The sequence below is a fragment of the Monopterus albus genome, unplaced genomic scaffold (assembly GCF_001952655.1).
Source record: "Monopterus albus unplaced genomic scaffold, M_albus_1.0 scaffold3.1, whole genome shotgun sequence".
Lineage (NCBI taxonomy): Eukaryota > Metazoa > Chordata > Actinopteri > Synbranchiformes > Synbranchidae > Monopterus > Monopterus albus.
In genome coordinates, this window is record NW_018127883.1 from 10,578,313 (window position 1) to 10,599,347 (window position 21,035).

The window sequence follows — 21,035 nt, forward strand, 5'->3', positions numbered from 1 at the left end:
GGGAGGAGGCCCCAGGGAAGACCCAGGACACGCTGGAGGGACTATGTCTCTCGGCTGGGCCGGGAACACCTCGGCATTCCCCCGGAGGAGCTGGAGGAAGTGTCTGGAGAGAGGGAAGTCTGGGCATCTTTGCTTAGACTGCTGCCCCCGCGACCCGGTCCCGGATAAGCGGAGGAAAATGAATGAACTTACAGTGAACTGAAACTCCAATTTAAGAAATTAAATATGAAAACACATGCAAAAGTAAAAGCACAAAGGCTGATTGTTTGTAGGAAAAGCTTTTACTTTTTACCTCAAAGATGGTTGGTGTGAGATTCTTGAAAATAAGACGTTTTTATTCCCACCCAGCGCTAATGCAGCCACTGTGTGCTAGACACTTAAAGGTCTGTGTACATGCTATACTGCTGGTGTGGAAACCTGCCAGGGAGCATCTGACCAATCAGTGGGGACTTTCAAATGGGCCTGGGATGCTACTGTAATCTATTAGATCGGCTTCACTGGGCTGCCTGTATGTCACACTACAGCACAGTGTGTGTGTGTTTGGGTAGAGGAGGTTCGGTAACTCCTGCCATCACTTGCTCATATACCAAAGAGCAATGCAGCTAAGAAGTACTGCTATGATCAAATTTAATCAGTAAAAATATCTGGTATTAAATCAGCTGACAAACTCACTTTATTCAGTTAAATAGTTATTTACTGTACAACGTTCTGAAATACAGCACATCAAGAAGTCTGTGCAAACTTAAAGAGACTCACTGTACAGTAGCTTCTTGTGTCAGAGTTTTGAAACCCACAACCCAGCAAAAGTTCAAAATCTCATGGCAGGTGAGAGTCTGTCTACAACCTAATTTTGACTCTCCCTTGCTTCAGCCTATTGCATTCATGACTGACTGCTGGATATCAGACGCAAAATGTTCATGTGCTTATACCCAACAAATGTTAAATTTGGAGGTATTTAACTGTTGCCTAATGAACTAGATAATTTGGGTGGTGGCTGAACCTTAATTGTGTATTTTCATTGTTTAAAAGTCAAATATTCTCCACGTTATGAAAAACTAACTGCTACAAATATGCATCCCATGCACGACTGTGCCCTTAGTGGTACATCTCATCTAATGCACAGAGAAAATGGCAGCCTGCGAGGCATTCAAGAGAACTCTATTTAATTCAAAATGAATCCCGAACATCCCTATCATAATTAATAGTATATATCAGCTACATGGTTTGCGATGCACTAAAGTTAATTTAGCAGTGCAGAGCATTTTCCCAATGCATTGTAAGGTAATATTCTTCTAATGTTTAGGGAATACACAACACCTCCCTCCACAACAGGTGCTTTTTCATTTTCTGTCTGGCTAGCTTTAATGATCTCATTAGACATCCACTCTAACAGGGGAACTGCCTATGGCACCTTTGCCACACGACAGGGAGTACAACAACAGTGCTGAACAGGAGGGACAGACATCTGTCTGATGTCAACTGCTTATTTACAAGATGGACAAGTCTCAGAGTACTGGGAGAAAAAAAACAAATTGAATTTGCTGTGTACTGCTGTGCACAAAGCCCTGGCTGCTGCACAGAGGCTGGAGAAAGCAAAGAACCCTGTTAGACTGAGTTGTACATCATTACCCAGAATTCTAGTGGGCTGTTTCCCCAACTTCCTCTGCCAGGACTCAAATGGCACAGATTAATCATAGACTGCCTGGTGGCAAAAGGTAGAAAGGAAAATGGTCCTATAGCTGGATCATAAAGCGTATACAACAGCCCTGCAGCAGAAAAGCACATAACGTCTCCACTTCAGAGCACAGCCTCTTAAACTGGTGACTGGACATTTAGTGTGTCAGATGTTTATAACTAATGTGTTATTTTCATTAAATGATAAAAGTACAGTGGCATTTTATTTATCATATGTTTGTGGTTCGTGTATTCTCTTATCTATAGATAATTTCCTTTATTATTACCTTTTTCTCTCCCTTCAGGACAACCACCTCACACTAGATCATGGATTGCGCTACATATTTCTGCCCAAACCTGACCCGTGCCAGAAAGCATGGTGTCCAAACCCGACCCGAGCCCAACACAGCTGAGTTTGTACAGTGTTTTTCCCCTTAACATTAAACAAAGCAGACATTTGAGCGCTCCAGCTGTCTAGCCTCACATTTCAGCTACGTGTCTGAACCCAAACCCTCGGGTACCAATAGGGCCCATCAGGCTCAGTTTGGCCATCACACTAACCCCCTGTACCTGCAAATACCTCGATACTGTATTTGAGTACAGTAATGAGTAAACTTCACTTACTCCCCATTACTGCCAATCTGTTTTGTCTGTGCTTTATATAGATTGTTGAAGCTTGTTGATTCTGCTACCTTTTGTTGTTGTAAATCCAGAGCATGCGTCCAAGTGTGAGACACAATTATTCACCCAGTCTGGCAGACTGCGGCAAATCTTAGAACTTTGGCCAAATTGTTTTCCTCGGCTTAGATTTTAATAGGTTTCCAAACACCCTCATCATGTCTGACTGTGTGGTTCAATTTAAAAATCAAAAACTTGGTACTGAACCTTTATTACCTCTCTATCTGCCCCCCGGCTCTCGGTCTATCTCTCGTGTTTTCCTGCTCATGTTTACCTTATTTTGGACTATTGAAAGACAGAGCCATTCAACATCCTATTTTACCAACCACACAGTATCTCCATATATCTACCCTATAAATATATCCAACAGCCATACACACAACAACACACACATCATGGTAAACACTGTAGCGATCTTGTGAGATGTAGTGATTTCAGACAAATTGAGTCATCAAGTCATCCGCTTGCTCATTCTGTGCACACAGTCTCTCTGTGAAATGCAATTACACTCAGTGTCATGAGTAAGTGGTGGGACCCAGCTTATCATGTCAGAGTCCTAACGACTGTTACTGAGGGAAATCATCATTAATATTGAGCACAAAAAACAGTTGGTCTGCAAGGGCCTGTAACATGAGACGAACCGAAAGACAAACGCTTCTTATTATAGGCTGTAATATTTCCAATAAGAGGAACAAAGGCTGCATTTATGACATATGTTTACTGATATTACTAACTACACACACATTCAGCACTTTGAGAACTAATTTGCAAAAAGTGTGAAATTTGCTTCAGATACACTAAATGTTTTTTCATCTTTTCTTTTTGTCAAGATTATGTAGTAAACTATGACCCACATGGTTGTTTGTCCCTTCCCTCTAATATGACCCATAGGAGCATCTTCTTCTAACAACAACATACAATATGTTGCACTGGCAAACTTTTGTTGTCATGGAAACAGCCATAAACACATGGTTATGATGGCAAGTGGTCCGAAACCTGGTTGTCGTGGAAACTGTCAAACATGCCATTACGATTATACAGTTAGGCATACAGACTACTTGGTCAGGTCTAGGAACAAAAATTACTTGGTTAGCTGAAAAATATACACTGCAAGTGAGTCCCACTCACCTGGGGGAAAGTCCTGCACATATCACACCTGGGCAGTGCAGACAAGTGGGTGAAAAACCCGCCAAACAGACAGAATATCCATTCAAAAAAGGATGTCTTAGCCAACAGCTACTAGTGGTGGACCTCATCAGAGCCACAGAGGCAGCCATTAGGAACAACGGTTTAACAGAAGCAGAGGTAGAACTCAGGATGTCCTCTCCAGTCCAAAAGCACCACCTCACCTTCCATGAAAGAAAAGACCATAATATCACCATCTTGGAGATGCACTGTAGTAGTGCAGAGAGCCAAATATCACCAAAATATGAGCGATCTATTGTACACAAAGACACAGCTCCCTATAAGGCACTTGAGTGAGATCTGACCAACAGCCATAAAGTTAATAGACAGCCTACAACAATGAGAGGGGGGCACTGGGACTATCTTAGCTTAACTGTGATGACTAACTTCACACAAAACAGAGATGAAACAAATCAGCATGGCTACTTAAACCCAATTACTGCATCTTCTCATACAAGATGAACACCACAGCAGTCGAGACCTCAACTAACACGAGTCCTCAGTCTCAAGATGCAAACAATGTAGGGATGTATGAGACAGACTATATAAAATATTCAGCTACTGTGCTCATTTTTCACTGGAGCACTCAGCATAATACAGCCTGGCTAAGTGCGGATTGATTGCTCAGGGCCAGGAAGATGGTGCAACAGACAGAGACAGCAGGTACTGTATGCATAAGGGGGGAGAAAATGCTTCTGAATATATCAAGAATTTTATGTGTGTAAAAACAAGACAGAGTGCACAGTGTGATGGGACTGAAGCAGTTTTAGGAAATTCAATTATCTCTAGGTTGTAAAGAATAATATGAATGGAACAATAATAAAAGAAAGTACAGTACTAGGCTTTTACCAGCATGGGTTTGATGTCAGTTACTTTGAACAGATCTTCAGTGTCTGTCCCTTTCATTCATTGTCGTCTCTGATAGAGTGTAAAAAAAAAAAAAAAAAAAAAACGACCAAAACTAATAAAATAATTGAAAATGTTTTACTGCCTTTAAATAAACAACAACTTCACAGTTAGAAATTTCAACATCACACCAAGCGATCCTTAAAACACTGATATTATCCAATGGCTCCATCAGCACCCAATGATACTGCAACCCAGTCTCACAGCAAAATGCATAATAGCTATAATGGTCCACAACGTAAAATGTACTAGTCTAACACATCCAAAATTGTGACATAGCAGCAACAATGGAAAACAATGGTTGACATTCCTTATAAGTTATTAAGTACAGGCAGGGTTAGGGAACACCCCTGGGTTCAGTTTAAACACTCTCAAACATCAGACACAGGGCTCGATCCCTGGTTGTCTGCGTGAGAGTCGGGTGTTTGCAGGACCCAACCACCACCTTGTAAGTGTTTTGAACACTCTACAGTTTAAAAACCTTTGGCTTCAGACACTAAATGTTAGCTTCCTGAACCGCACTCCAGTCCAGTTGGTGGCTGTAATGCACCATTTTATTGTTTGCCAACCACCATAAAATACCAAGAGGAAGAACACAAAGCCGGAGACTGGCTGCTCTACAAAAACGCTGCCATGTCACAATTTACAACCTGTTATTGCAACACTATTATGTTTTACGCTGTGGCCTAATGTAGCTATTCTACATTTTCATGTGAGACTGGATTGGATATTATTTTGAGAAGGTAAATACTTGAAAACAAAACAAGTCTGTTCTAGGAGATGATGGCTTCACACAATAGAAATAAAACCCAGCTAATTACAACTGTCATAAGTTTTCAGCTTCTATGCTGCACAAGCTTATTATGACTCAGGCCATCTGCCCACCTCACTTGATTGCTTGACAAACAAATGTAGCCAAAGGGGAAACACACAGTATGAGGATTTCAGTGAGCCCAGTGAAATGCTGCTGTTGTGCGTTGAAAAACTGTGGCCTCTTTAAAGGTCACTATAAATCAATTCTCTCAGTCCCAAATTCCTGCATTTCTCAATTTGCAAACAGCTAACCCCAATCAAGTACATAAATATCCCACAAGTGTGCAGAGACAATGAAGCGCCAGCTCACAGGGACACTGACCATTTCAAAATTAAAGCGCTCACTTTGCAACATAGGCAACTGCATTTTGTCATCAGCTTTAGATTCTCCTTATGTTATGCAGTATCATTATCTTTTAAGTTATTGTTTTAAGTAAAAATGCACCAGGTTTCACTTTTTAAACAAAAGATTTTTGTGTTTTTTTTTAAATTGTACTATTAAGTATTAGAGTTTTGACTGTTGGCCAAACATAACATGCCATTTCAGGTGACACCTTTGACTGGTGATTACATTTTCATAATTTTTTTGACAATTTACAGACTACACAGCAGTAAAAAAAAAAAAAAATTGATAATTAAATTATTAGCCGCAGCCCTAATGTCTAAAATCTTATCTCAGACCGTGTTTGATACCTCCGAGGCCTCAGAAAGCAGCAACAACATTGTAAAACAGGCTATGATGGTAATGCTGACTCACTCACTACAAGACAACAGGTAACAGGCACGTAGATACCCGATGTGTGGAAAAATCACGGTGCAGGGTGCATTGCACAGCAATCCTGTGGTTTGACACGGCCAGGCATGAAAATGAGCAAAGTTACTGACATCACACCTAAAAGTTTGTGCAGAAAAAGCATTAACTGTGTAGCGGAGCAGTAAATCATGTAGGTGGCCCTCCATCACAGTGCATTCATCAGCCTTAGGGCATAAAACTGTTGTGATACACTAAGCAGCTGCCTGATGTACAAATAAGAAGCATTTGTCAGTATGTAAACAGGACCGTATCCGCTTCCAGTCTGTGCTCTGGGAAAACATAACCAGCAGCAAATGAGGCTGATCTTCAACAGAGATGAAAGTTTGTACACGGAGCTCATTGCTGTTGTCTGGTGGAGTAATCTTATCTCTAAAATGTCAACTGTTCAGACAGACCGCAGTGGGTTGTGGCCTTTTTAATGTGGGTTTGTCTAACAAGCAAGGTGGGTCTTAACACTGACAAGGTTATCATTGTGTTGCTAGTCAAAAGACTCACACTCACAAGAAGCAAGTGCCTGTTTGTGTGTTACTGAACATCCAGCATGCAGCTGCTTTTCAACAGTTAATACAGGAAATCAGGAGGGACACCTCGAGGCTGCATGTTTTTGAATGTGGCTGTGACTTGTGTAGACATAGCCTCGTTAGTGCTTTGTTTTATGGGTGTTTCTTCTACCTCTGTACTTGTTACCATTCTCTCGCTGATGAGTCAATCTCTATCTGTCTAAGCCTCTGTTTGTTCCCTTAAGCATGTTAGCATTTAAGTGGTGTGTGTCTCTCTCCCTTCTCATCTCTGTGCGCTGGACCATCGGCTGTCCTGGATCCTCTCTCTCCTCTGGCTGCTGGTGCCTCATTCAGAACTGGATCCTCATCCTTCAGGAGTCCTGGCATCTTCTTTGTCTCTCCCTTCCTGTGTTTACTGTGTATTGTTTCCTGTCCCTCTTATGTGTTTGTTCCTTTCTCCTATATTTGTGAAGGGTGTGCTTGGGTTTTGTCCATCCTGCTTTACCAGCTCGTTGAAGTTGGTCATCCTCCTGATCAAGTTCTTCCTATAAGAAATTTGTTATCTTGATTGTCCATACTGTAATTATACCCTGGTGCTCTATTACTGTACAGATAACATCTATTGCATGTCTGTCCATTCTGGAAGAGCAATTCCTCCCCCGTCGCTCTGGCTGAGATTTCTTCCATTAGTCTTCTTGTTAGAGGGCTTTTAAAAAGGAGTTTTTCTTGATCTGATTTGAGGTTTTAAGGAGAAAAGACGTTGCTTCCTGTACAGACTGTAAAGCACATATGGTCAATATGTGATATTAGGCTTTACAAATAAAATTTGACTTAATTGACGTAATCATTACCTTAACGAGTTGTAAATTACATGCTTCTAAAGTCCAGGAAGCTTACATGAAATCTTTGCATCATACAGCGATACAGGCGTTAAACTTAATGAGAAAACAAACTCTCACTGCTGAAACACATACATTTACTCAGACTGAGAAAGCAGGATGGTCTTAAATGTAAGAATCATAAGAAGGGAACTTTTTGCTTAGCCTTTTGAATGCCTCTCCTCTTTTGCAAAGATAAATCTCTCACTCCATTATATTTCTCTTTCTTTTCAGTCTAGAGACAATTTTTTTTTTTTTTGTTGTTCAGCACCTGTGCCCTTGAAGGGGGATGTTTGTCTTCTCAGAGAAAAATTAGACACAAACAGAGCGAAAGAGCTGGAGAACAAGCACCTGAGCTGTTTTAGAATGGCTTCCCACGTCTGCCAGAAGCTCATACATTTGCGGGCATCAAACGTCAAGCATACAGACCTCCACACACTATACTGCAACTGAATGGATGAGATAATGGTCTATGTATCCCATGGTAACATCTTTGCTAGCATTACCCCTTAGGCATCTGAATGCATACATGATTACCTGCAATTTCCTTTGCAGGCAAAACACCTTGGAGCTGTTATGGCACCCATTTTCAAGTACTACCCATTTCACTTGCAGACTGAATTCCCAGCAGGCAACAACAAAGTCTATCCATCATGTTTGGCAGTCAGACATAACGCTGTGCAGATTTCTCCCCGTTACTGAGGGGCCCTCCTACTGACACACTACAGTTAGTCTCCATCCCATCAGTCTAGGCTTATTGTGCAGGAAGCAATCATATGGTGCAATAAACCTGTCATAGTGAGGCCCAAGAAATGTGTCGGCTTTGCTGTCGTGTACTTTAACGTTGCCATGTGATAAATCGCACCCTAGAGGTCCAGTCATTTTACAGACAATCCAAATACACAATGATAAGAATGTGCTTTTTCTATCAGGAGACCTTAGAGAGCCACAACAAGGCCTAGCTGAGTTCTGGACTGACCCAGTGTACTTTGTGCAGAATTTATTCAGTATACTGAAGAAATAGAACTCACCGAAGAGGCCAAAACACACTAACAAATGCTGAGTGTGGACATCTTTTTTTCTCAGGTGCATTTTCACTGCATGCTCATTACATTCCTAGAGGACTGCAGGCTATCTAACTCTAGGAGGAATAAGGTGGAAAAACTAAACTGTGGTTCAATCTTCAGAAGAGCACATGGTATGTTAATAGTTATCATGAAGGATTTGGGGTTTACAGATTTAAAAAAAAAAAAATTCTGGAAACATTTGTGTGCTTTCTTGAAAATTGGCTTCATATTTAGTTAGATGTTTCATCTGTCCATAAAAAGCATAACAAAAAGTTATTGTTTTTAGGGGATTCCTGTATATGCTGGCCAAGAAATACTGCAGTTAAGCCATAACACCATTAAAAAGAAAACAGTTTTATACTTTGGTTTTTGTACAGATTAACAAGATATACTGTGTCCATCAGTGAGCTTGGTAGGTTGATGTTGTTTCTTCTGACAGCCAACTGTTTCCTCCTGTGCTCAGTCTTTAGTTTACCTAAGGTAAACTGTCTTCTGGCTATAGCCTAATATTTATTTCCTTCCTGTCTGATTCATATAATATGGTTGCACTGATTTTCCCAGGGCCCTGATTCTCTCAATACAAAATTTGATCAATTGTAAGCAGGACTTCAATGCAACTGCCATATTCACTCTCTCTCACTCAATGCAAATAACTGACTTACTTGTAAAAAGACCAGAATCCTAATGGCACATGTTTACTTTTCATTACACATGGATAAAAGAGATAAACACACTGAACATCTCCACACAAGTAAAGCCACAGGGAGGAAAAGACCTTCAGTGAAGGAGCCATTTAGAGGAGCCCAGACTCCACACAGCTGTGTCCCACATCTTCCAAAATGGCCTGTGTGAGTGTGGAGTGAGCAGGCTTATTCAGCTATAAATAAAGCAAACATGAGGCGAAGAAACACTAAAGTATCTAGGAAAAAAGTTATTTTGATCACAACATCACCAAAGGGTCTCGCGGCATTAAATAATGTGTTAATGCATAATGAACTGTAATATTCTTGAAATGAAAAATTTAGAGTATCAAAAACCTTAAAGAATCGTGATAGCGACCTTTAATATCTGAAAGAGTCCCAAGGGACATTTGGTATTCACTCTCCTCATACATAAAGCCATATCCTTGCAGGTGCCAGCAGACATACAGCTTGGGTAATATTTTGCACCTCGCAGGTTTAGATGTAGTAAAATATTAATGGGACCCTTCTTGAGCAAAAGGTTACCGCTGCCTTCAGAAGCGTCATGAGGCAAAGGAAACAAAGCCAAACTCAGCGATTATTTTGATCGGCCCCATATAAACAGGACAAAACTTTCCAACTCTCCTAACTATAATTCATCTTCGCTGACTCCTTCTGATCAGTTTTACACTTGCAAACACGGAAGAACACGTGGAATCAAAACGGACGTGAACTGTCACCCCACTGAGTTATATAACACATGCAAAATCCAAAAGAAAACATGGAAAATCCTTATTTCCACAGCTTCGGAGGTGCGTCAAAGCGCATGCGGATAATCGAAAGGGATGCTCGATAAGAAACGAAATCACTTAATCGGCGCCATTCATTATGTATGAATCAAAAGCCGCCTTACCATTACGTTGCCCTGCATTTTTGCAGTCTCAATCAGACTGCTTTCTTTCATTTTCCTCCCTTCTCTGCTCTGATCTGCTTCCAAAAGGTGGGATTTGTAGAGTTTTGGACAGCTCCTGTCAGCTTTGGGTCCCCGACAGTTCCGAGCCAGAGCCAGTTCATAAGTGGGTGGGCTTACAGTCCAACGGATTGATTAAAAATTGGAAGACAATCGGAGCCCTCCTCTAGTATTGTTGAAAATGTATGGGCTATTGGCAGAGCTCCCCTTCTTTCTGGCATACATGAATATGTCATACCGCGGAAAAATAACCAAAGCGGAGAACACAAGTTTGATGTAGTGTATCGCGCTTTTCCCTGGTCGGAAGATGCGCAGATTATGGTTTTTATTCTGTTAATCTCAAACAAACAGAGAATCCCTTTTAACAATCGCCGCGTGTCTCTAAGCTGCCGCAGAGAATCAATTAAAAATGTGATGACAGCCATAAACTGACGACAGCTTTAGGCTGCAGCAAAACTGACGCCAGATCAGCTATATTTACAGGCGTGACGGTCACAGCCATAGAAAACTGCCATCATGGACATTAGTCTTTCCCATAAATTTGGTCGCTTTCTAATTTCTTTATAAACAAAGTGATTTTTTTTCCAGTAAGTGTTGGAAATATACAACTTTAAAAGATCATCAAAAGTAGTCAGCTATAGGCTACGAAATAACTGCAACAGTTTTATGTCACCACATCCACTGTACCCCATTCATTATACAAACATCAGCTAACTTTCTGATTTGCTGGGTCTTTCCTGTCTACACTGGGACCAAACCGAGGGTGGATACCTCCCAAAAAGGGTCACAACTACTACAGGTCAAATAAAACAACACATAGAAGATATGGCTTTAGACTGTGGGATACCGTAGCATTTAGAATGATAATAATAGCTTGTTTTTGATACTCTATACACCACATTTTGTTGTTCCTCTAACCCCTCTACTTTCAGTATGTTACCTATAATACACCCATTTAGAGGCCAGTTCCCTGTAGCCCCAGCTTTAAAGATGAAGGCTGCCTTAGTCCCCCTTCTCTCAAATATCACTGTGAAAGTGTATCTCCTGAATTTACACTCTCGGTGTTTACTGTACTGAATAAAGAGTGCATGGATGAAGCAGCCAGACTGTTGAGTATCCTAAACTCACAGCAGCAGTTCGCAGAGCAGGCTCCTCCAACTGGGAAGTGCAAACAGCATGTCTCACATAAATCTCATTTTAAATGTGCCTGGTATTAATTATTGACTGTCAAAACATTCTACTGGGGCTGTCAGGCTCCCTCCAGTCCATTTGGACTGCTGGCAGAGGAAGAGCACAGCAGCTGCAAAGACAGGTAGCTGGCTGCTCTGTTTTGTATTACTTCTCTCTCTTGCTAGCTCACTCTGCTGTGTATAACTTATTTTCTTCATAGTTACTCCATGAAGTTCTTCTGTGAAAGGGAAGCTTAAATGTGCATTAAGTGACAGTAGAACAGGACATGGTGTCTCTCAGCTACACCCCCCCTTCATGACCCTCTGCTGCCTACAGCCCTTCTGTTGTTCTTCTAGCTTCTCCACCCTGTGTTGTCAAAGTATGGTCTGTAAATTAGCCCCGAATACCTAACCCTAACCCTAGCCAAGGCTAGAAGAAGGGTTTTTTGTCATTTCATACAACCAACCATGGAGGAATTCTGGGCACAGAGAGAGTGAGACAAAGAAAGGGCAAAAACCAGGGTTAACATCAGTTTGGCTGTTTGACGTGAAGAGGGTTAAAAGCAGCCAAAAGACTCAGATTGGATTGTGGCGTTCTTCCTCCTGGATCTATTAGCATTGAACTAGTGTTTTGTGTCACATTTGCAGTAACCAGAGCATTCTACTGGAATGACACATTTACTGTTAGTCAGCTAACACTGGTTTCAGACCAGAGGCTGCTTCTGTTTGTCACAACCAGGCATCTCTAGTTTATGCTGTCACTAATGAATAAAAGAGCATTTAAGAGCAGTTTATGGTGTCAGTTAGTTTTGAGTCCCACTAGAGCCTCTAGCAGCTGAAATTAAATTAGGTATCATAGTTTTTAGGATCACCCTAAAGGATAACTTTCACATCACAACAAATTATTTTCAACTTCTTGCATAACTTCTATAAAAAACAGCTGTATGCTTTGCTAATGGCGTCTCATTTAATCAGGGTTTATGTATCAAAGATGACGCACTTTCCTTGACCCTACAAGCTGGCCACAATATTTAATTCACCATGTTGTTTATTCCCCTACTAGACACATGGGGCCAAGTTGGAATTCATCACATACAGGTGTGGCAGCAAAGGACATCTGTAATAGCAAGAAGCAGACAGCAGCTGCCTGATGGTAAGACTCACAGAGAAAATGACTGGCCAGGGATGGGTAAGTGCTACTACACAGTACAGCGCCACGAAAAAGACATTTGAGTGAGCAGACTGCAGCCAAACTGCCTTGGAGCTCTGCTGAGAGAGAAAATCTGCTGCAGTGTGGACGGATGCTGCCACAGTAAATGGCTGGCACAACTGAATGCACATGCATCATTTCATACACACTTTAGACAAACTACAAACATGCATGAATAAACACACAAACAAATATTGCGTATCTATATTTGTTTTTCTTTCATCCTGCAGGAGTGCCAATGTTTTACAACAGATTATATTGTTATTGTTTTAATTCTTGTTTTCTGCATTATCTATGCATTGCAAGGAATAGTTAGGTTTGGGCAATTTGAACATTTGGTTACAGTTAATAAAAAGGCCAGAGGTCACTGCAGGTCTGTGATGATGCACAGATTCTGGTCTCCTGCATGCAAGTCACATATTCTCCAAATGCAACTCCTAAAGCCCCCTCCTATATGGAATGCCACTTCCTACTGTACATTTGCACTGAGCATGGATATTGAATATAAATTATGAAGAAATGAATCATCAAATTGGGCTGTAATTTCTAGAGATACACATATATATTCAGTGATTACCTAGCTGTATAGGTTAGCACAAATCAACCTATCCACTGGAGGGCACTATATTTGGGTCTCTCCACATCCATTCATCCATTTAGTTAACCTACAGTACGTACATGCTCCTTAGTGGCTGTTAAAAGCTATGGTAATCAGGATCTAGTGCTTGCCTTCTGTTGCATTATAACCTCCCAAATTTAGTGTACTAATTCTGGGACTGGATGTGTTCCAAACAGAGACTCTTTGATGATTTGAGAAGCCTTTAAAAAGTGATTATAACTTGCCCAAATCCAGGACTGATTGGCCTGTGTCCACAGCGGAATGAGTCCATATAATAAGCTTCATTCTGGTGACAGCAGTCGTCCAGCACAATAAACTCAACCGAGACCCTCAGAGGACAAATTAGTGAAATCGATGGTTTCATTATCAACTTAACTACTTGATATTCTCAATGCTGCTGTCCATGTTGTATTTTGCCGTTTTAATGACAACAGAGAGAGAGATACAGGACTTGTTTATACAGCATCAATAAACTAAATCGAATCTGCCACTGTATCCTTTCCTGACACTGTCTGCATCTGCTCTGTATAACTTCAAAAAACAGAGACAGATGCTGTATGTAGCATCTTATACAACAGCAGATTAGTCCTATAAAGTGTTAACCTGTGGGTTAAGGGGGTTTAGGGTTCAAATGTGGCTCGGATTAAGGGTAATAGATGTACGCAAACCAGAGATAGCTGAATTTGAAAACTATTACTGAACAGCAGGAAGCAGCTATTTTAGTACCTATACTACCCAACTGATCAGCATTACAAGCATCTTTCTGTGATTTTCTGTCAGCAGTGCTGGGTGTAGCCTACATCTCTTCCACTGGTGGGGGCTCCACAATCTAGATAAGAGGTTGGTGCTGATTTTCCAAGCCTCAAACTTTCAGGGCAGCAGACTGTAGCATTTGCAGTGAATTCAGGAGCAGAAAAATGGCAAACAGCACACATTAATCTTGCAGCCTAGATGCAGGAGGTCTATTAGCGGCATCACTGCCACATATTGAGCGAGAAAGATCGTTAGCTAATGAGGTGTTTCTTTTGAAATAGTGTGCTCGCTCTTATGTTTTTAGTTTGGCTAAAGAAAAGCAGTTATAGCCTTTTTATTTCAGTTTGCATGTAGAGAGCGATCTTTGAAAGAGCTGAAGGTGAAAATCTTTTATATTCAGATTTCTGTAGTTCTGTGAATGCACTCTGATTTTAAAGCACACTATGACACAATAAAATGTCCAATACCTTACAAACAGTCCCTTCTCAGTAGCAGTTGGCAACAGAAAATGGAAAAGTTACTGTAATTTTTTTCCAATGTAAGGGGACTTCAGCTTCATTCCACCCATGGCAGAGCCAATAAGTGCATCTGAATATTAATAGAACAGTTGTCTTGAACAGCAGGCGTTTGTCAGGAACTTGGATCAGATTCATCGCTTTAACCTGCTCTGCTCCGCACAGGGACGGATGATGAGTTCCCACTGTACACCAGCTGCCTTCAGCTTCACAACTTTCTGAGCAGCTCAAAAAGGATGTGAACATGAGTGCAGACAAAGTACAGGAGCAGCAAAACAATACCAGCATTCATACATTATCACCAAGAGGTTCAGCTTCACTTTTAATGTCTGTTATCTTTTTAATAAGTACGTAATATAGGATTTAATCAAATGTTCTATTCTATCCCTCATTATTTAACACAAACTCAGCAACAAACTCTCTTGAATCATCTAGAGGCATTTTACATTTTTAGCGAGTGCAGAGTAGGACTCCCAAAATCAAATGGAAATTTCAAAGGTATACTGTACTGACTTTTATGAGGCTTCATTTAAAAAAAAAGGCATCTTAAATATTGACTTGGTGGTTTCATACAGGGCATGATATTGTGCAAAAAGACTGAGACTAAAGCTACACGTCCTGGGAGAAAGGTTAGTATCCTCCGAAGCAGAAGAAGAAAAGTGTAAATGTTACTGCAACATCAAAGTCTGATAGCATCCAGAATTGATTTCCACGCAGTGAGGAGATACCAAATCATGAATTTTTAGTACACTTTGCATTGTAAGTTTGAAGGCTGGTTATCAGGGTATCATTTTTCCTACTCCTCCACATAAACTGCGTCACTATGTGGAAACATCCGAGGCTTAACGGGCCTGCCATGTACCTAAGCTGCTATTGGACGATGGCTGTTCAGGTGGAGTGATTTAGTAAATGGTCGATTACTGTGTACATCACATGATTCATTTTCATGGTTTCTCAGTAGTTCACATACAACATCTCCTTGCAGGTACACAGTACACACTGTGATTGTGGGGACAAGCATACCTGTCGCTTTGCACAGATAATAAACATCTCCTGTGCTGGCCTGTTAGAATCTCAGCTTCATCAACATTTACATACATGTTCCAATCTATTGTAAACAGGCTGTAAAAAGATTAGATCTGGTTACTCAGTAATGCCAACAACCATTAAGGTTGACTGATGTCTGGCTGTTAGCTACGCATGCCTGTAGCTTGTGTTTATGCATCAGGGAGACTCAGCTCACGGTTTCACAGCACCTCAGTGGTCTTTCTTTCTGATACAGTAGATCTAACCCTTTAGATACTATGTAGTAAGATAGACATAAAACACGAAAACAGAGCACTATAGAAAATAGCTGCATTATATGGTCAGAACAATGGGGACACCCAAACATTACACCCCTATGTGACTGATGTGCATTTCATTCTGATGCTTCGGACATTTAAGATGATGCTGTAACACCCCCAAGTCTTCAGGAAAACACAAAATTCTGGAACACTGCAGCAGGGATCTGCAACAGGACCAGGAAAAGCATAGTGGTCATGTTTTCTTCATTCATATGTAACTTTTTGTGTATCTAAATACCTTTTTAATGGGTTGTTATAAAATTTAATCATTGTCAAAGCCATTTCCATCTGTTTTTAGCCATTATGCATTGTTTTCTTAAGCTTCTCAAGCTTTGCAGCAGATCTCCAGCCTTCCTGCCCCGACAGTAAAATTAGAGGAGTCTATGACAATTCGGAAACCACAGTACAGGATTAAAACATTTGGCAAGTGTCAGTTTTGCAGGTTAACATAAGATTACAGGAGAGTCACAAGATGGGGCTCCACAGTACTAAGATCTTACATGGAACTTAAATCATCAGTGAATAATGAAACATGCCAACAAAGGGCCCTTCCTGTTTTTGATTTTGTAATTTTGCTTCTTTCAAATGAGCTGCCTTCATGTGTACCACTGGAAAAGGCTGTTGTTCATTACCAGTCGAGGTCTGTGGCTGCTGGGTATCTCGTGTGAATGCCCATTTGAGAAGATTAACTATAGGAATATGCTTTGGTGTCTGATAACAGGAGAGTCATATCACATCACCCAAGGTGGTTTCTGGGGCAACAGCATGGCCATCAATCAGATGGCTGTAATCTCACTAGAAATCGTTGTCAGCATGCAAATTAGTGTCACATTTCACACACCGCCTGTGTGTACACACCAGAAAAATTGAAAAATGTCTGGTGAATAACATTGTATAACAGGATTTATGTGTGTGTCCTTTCCACAGAGACATTACAACAAACTGTAACTTGATAAAGTGGACAAACATGAATGCTCATTACGGAGCAAATCTACATGAACTGACTACAAGTTGACACTGCCATCGACATGGTCAGTCATCATATAACTAAACAGGACACACTTTGTGCAAACATTTCTGTCTAAAAAATCTGCAAGAAAGCATCCAGTCTCCACTAGCTGTTTCCCCCCCATTTCCAGTCTTTGTGCTAAGCTATGCTAGCCAAATGGTGGCAGCAGCTTCATATTTATAGAACATATGAGCAATATGGATCTAAATTGAAGCAAAAATAATAATAATAATAAAAATAAAAAATCTATGATTATTTACCCAAATCCTGAACATGTCTATTAATGATACAAATCCTAGAGTTCTATTCAGAATGATAGATTTATGAACTAACGAAGCAGCATGCCACCGTTGAGCAGCTCACATCACATTCAGACAGTGGGCTGAGCGGAACCATTGCCAGCTAGATAGTTTAATAGAGACTACATTTTTTGACATGCTACTACATCTAGTGTTGCATCAGCTTTCTAAGAAATGTTATGCTAGACTTGCACACTTGTACGCATACTGAAGGTCTACATACACCAAACCAGGTTAGCTAAAAGGATTGGGCTGAGTTGGCTGTTTTTTGACACTGCACCTGCATATCTGTCCCACTTTCTGCTGTTGGCTTGCTGCTCAGTTTAGACTTACTGTCTCTGGAGGCACGAAACCCATTAAATGAAACCAACACAAACAGGCATCAAGGTGAAGAAAATACCATTATGCTTTTGTTAAACTTTAATGATGCCTCAAGTTTACAATCAGGTTGCTATTTTACCAGAAAAGCATTCTTTATTATTGATTCATGGTGCTGTGCTCTTTATCCATCTCTATTAATGTACAAGTGTGTTCATAGATGTATTTGCTTCACAGAATGGATGTGTTTGCATGGCTCCCGAGAATGATTTACAAAGCATTGATTTGGAGGCTCACAGACTGGAGCACAATAAAATTGTTGTTTATGTTAAGGCGGCGACTGTTCACTGTCAAGGGGAACAGCGCCTTGTTTTAGGAAAATGTAGAGTGCAGTGGGAAATAACATGACAAATCATCTTTTTTTTAACTGCCAGGGATACAGGGACAGATGAGGCTTGTGTGACCAGCTTTTTTGCAATAAGTCAATAAGATCACCTCTACCAGCTATATGGAAATGGGCCTTGGCAGGGCTAACTTATACATTTCAATAATAGTGGCATATTGGAAGTGCAGAGAGTCAAGGACAGAGAATGAAAAACAATATGAAAAGTCACAGCCAAGCCAACAGAATGCCAGGCAATCAGGCCAAATAGGGTTAAATGACAGCCTTCAAACTGACTATGAGCAGCACATATAGAAGGTGGGGGGCTTGAATTCACTTTTAAATATACTGAACATCTCTACACTATCAAAAAGGCAATTTGAATATATATATATTAAATCACAGAGCAGGAAGTGTACTGGGGTTTATCACATTCAAAGCATGTAGACAGCTAATATGCTTTCACCTGAAATTAAGTCAAGTGATTCTAATTAAAGGGTTTGACCTGAAGGTTTCTTTGTTGCTCAGTATATTTCAGTGTGCTGACACGCATGGGCAACCAGGAGCTAATGTAAGGTTTTCAAGAGCCTCCTACTGAAAGGCTCAGCTCAAGAGAGCTAAGGATTTAAACAACCCTAATATTCCCTGGAAAATTTAAGACTATGATAAAGAAGAAGAAGGGGAATTACGGCATCACCAAAAATGGTTCCATCTCCTACTTCACTCTGGACATGTGACTTCAAAGTGAAAAGAAATGGAGCATGTGCAAGCAACTGGTAACTAAAAAAAGCAAATATTTTAATTAAATAATTTCTGAATAAATGTCTAAAAAATTGTAGTTATTTCTTTAATATGTACTCTAAATGTTGTCTGCATACAGCGCATATTGAAATGACCAGAAATGACTGTTAGGTTCAGGTTTGTTAGCTTGTGCTATATTGTACAAACATGCCAACATACCAATGCCACAATATCATAACGTAGTTCATGTACAGAATTAGAGCAACTATTTTATTCTGCTGGCTTGGACATTCTAGTATGAGAAGGCTAATGCAAACACTAGAGGGCAGGAGCTAGTGCCATGACATCTGTAATGAAAAGTTTTTGTGGTTTTAAGTATGGTTCTAAAAAAAAAAAAAACAACAAAAAAAAACAAAACCTCAAAGTGTTTGGTTTCCTCTACCTTAACTAAAACTACGAGAGGAATGTAAAAGTCAGTATTTGTGTGCTAATATGATTTATAGCCCAAATATCATCTGATCAATACAACTGAACATTAAATAACACACATCTTCAAATACCACAGCTGATAATACATGTAGATGGATTTTTTTTTGACACAGTGGTCACATCTTAACATAAAAACAATCCGTTTTGCAAAAAAGACATTCGGTTCTAGAGGAAAAGTCCTTGATTGACTAAAAGGACATATACTGTGGTATCATTCACAAGGTCAGCCCACACATTTCATTATACTCACTGTGGTCTGGGAAGGCTCAGTGTGCATTTGCTTAATAAGCCACAGGCACAGTTATGGATCCCTCTTGCATGATGGGTATAGGTTCCAGTGCTGATGATTATAGGAAAACCCGCCCACACACATTATTTACATCCTTCTATTCCAGTAAAGTTTATATCTACAGCACAGCACAGATGTGAGGTGAAATCCATCACACCAATGGAAGCTGTTAACTGGGGAAAACATTCTGCAACTGGTCCACTGACACTGAATGAGAGCTTGATAAGTTTAGCTTAAGATATTGCAGAGATGCAGACAATGTTGGGAGTACATAACCTGAATGCAACTTAAACCCAAGTAATGTTTGAGCATTCCGATTCATTTGTGACCTTGTCCTCTCTGTACAGTAACTGAGGAAATCAGTGGAATATGATCAACAGCTTTTGGAAAGGCTAAGTAAACGGGCCACATGTTGGGAACTGTCAAGGGGTCAGCATGGTGGGGGCAGTCAAGCTGTGGGATGGCAGCCCTCTCTCTTAGGAATCCTGCTACATTCCTAATTAAACTGTAGTGGGAAACAATCACTGCCTTCTTGGTGTAAACTGTTTTCTGGAGAGAAGTGCTACTTTTTGTGTGTTTTGTGCATTGTCATTGCAGTATAAATGCCACATCTCATGCTTGAAGCTGCTGTGAACTTCTTCTGTATTAAACTAACAACATAAACGGTACAGGGTTATGCCTGGACAAAGTAGAAAAGAAAGAGCCCAAAACACTCAAATGCTGTGAGTGAAGAAGGGCTTGCAAGTACAAATAAGGGAAAGAAAAGCTCTGACATTGATCAGCTTGTTTATTTGTAGCATCTGGCTTTATATCAGCTCTGCAATAATCCCTCTGCTTGTCACCAGTAGCGCTCACAAAATTTCTTGTGGCCTTACAGCATTCACTTGTAACTAATTGTGTAAAAACAAATGAGGTGTGAAAAGAGTTGAAATACTGTCAAACAACAATAAACACAATACACTGTGTCCTACACACTGTGCTACTCAGGTAGTTTGATATTTTGGGTATAAAATCTGATGTTAATGCAATGCAGATGCTTTAGTTTAATAAGATTTCTGACTTCAAGCCTGACAGTTAAAACATAAATCTACCAAAGCTCAACAGCTGAACAGCTTTATCATCCCATCAGTATGCTGGGATGATAAATTCAGTGCATGTTCTCACTGACAACTTATGGATTGGCATGTTGACATGTTAAAAAAAAACTGGCTTAAAAGTCTGTTGCACTGCAAAACTGTCACTTTGAACAAGCCTTTATGCATCATATTCTATATTCTCTAGGTCTTCTTTGTATTAATACAAATGAAGAATCCAGTCAATGCAGTGTTGTTGTTTGAAGAACAAAAAGGTTTAAGACAAATTACATGTCACAGTCAATCATTCTGACTGTGCAGATTTTACAATACTGATGTTTCAGAAGGTTCCATTGATATTTCTACATTTTCTAAAACTAGTCAACAAATATGTGCAGCATGGAGAACACAGGCACTATAAAGCCTTTAAGGATCATAGGTATTGTATACATGCCTCTAGATATCTGATCGAGTTACAGCGCTGCTGTGTGGGTTTATGATATATATGAATAAACAGTGTGACTCTTTTTCATCAGACTTTTTATTGCAATGTTACACCTGCAAGATCAAGCACAGGTTTTTGCTGCTACAGGCCGTGCAATTTTCTAAAACCAGTCATTTAATAAAAATAAAAGTTTGACAGCCCTAAAACTAAACT

General features: G+C 40.2%; 1 protein-coding gene across 3 annotated transcripts in view; it reads right to left on the reverse strand.

Moving 5' to 3' along the window:
• dpp6a (dipeptidyl-peptidase 6a) overlaps nt 1-21,035 on the reverse strand; it is a 163,665-nt gene that overhangs the window by 135,646 nt on the left and 6,984 nt on the right. The window contains exon 1 of one of the 3 annotated variants that reach the window (XM_020602875.1): nt 10,109-10,399. The exons of the other annotated variants lie outside the window; for them this stretch is intronic. Coding sequence (XP_020458531.1) covers nt 10,109-10,159 — 51 coding nt within the window. The 5' untranslated portion in view covers nt 10,160-10,399. Of the gene's footprint in view, nt 1-10,108; nt 10,400-21,035 lie in introns of those variants that run through there. 3 annotated transcript variants of the gene reach the window in all.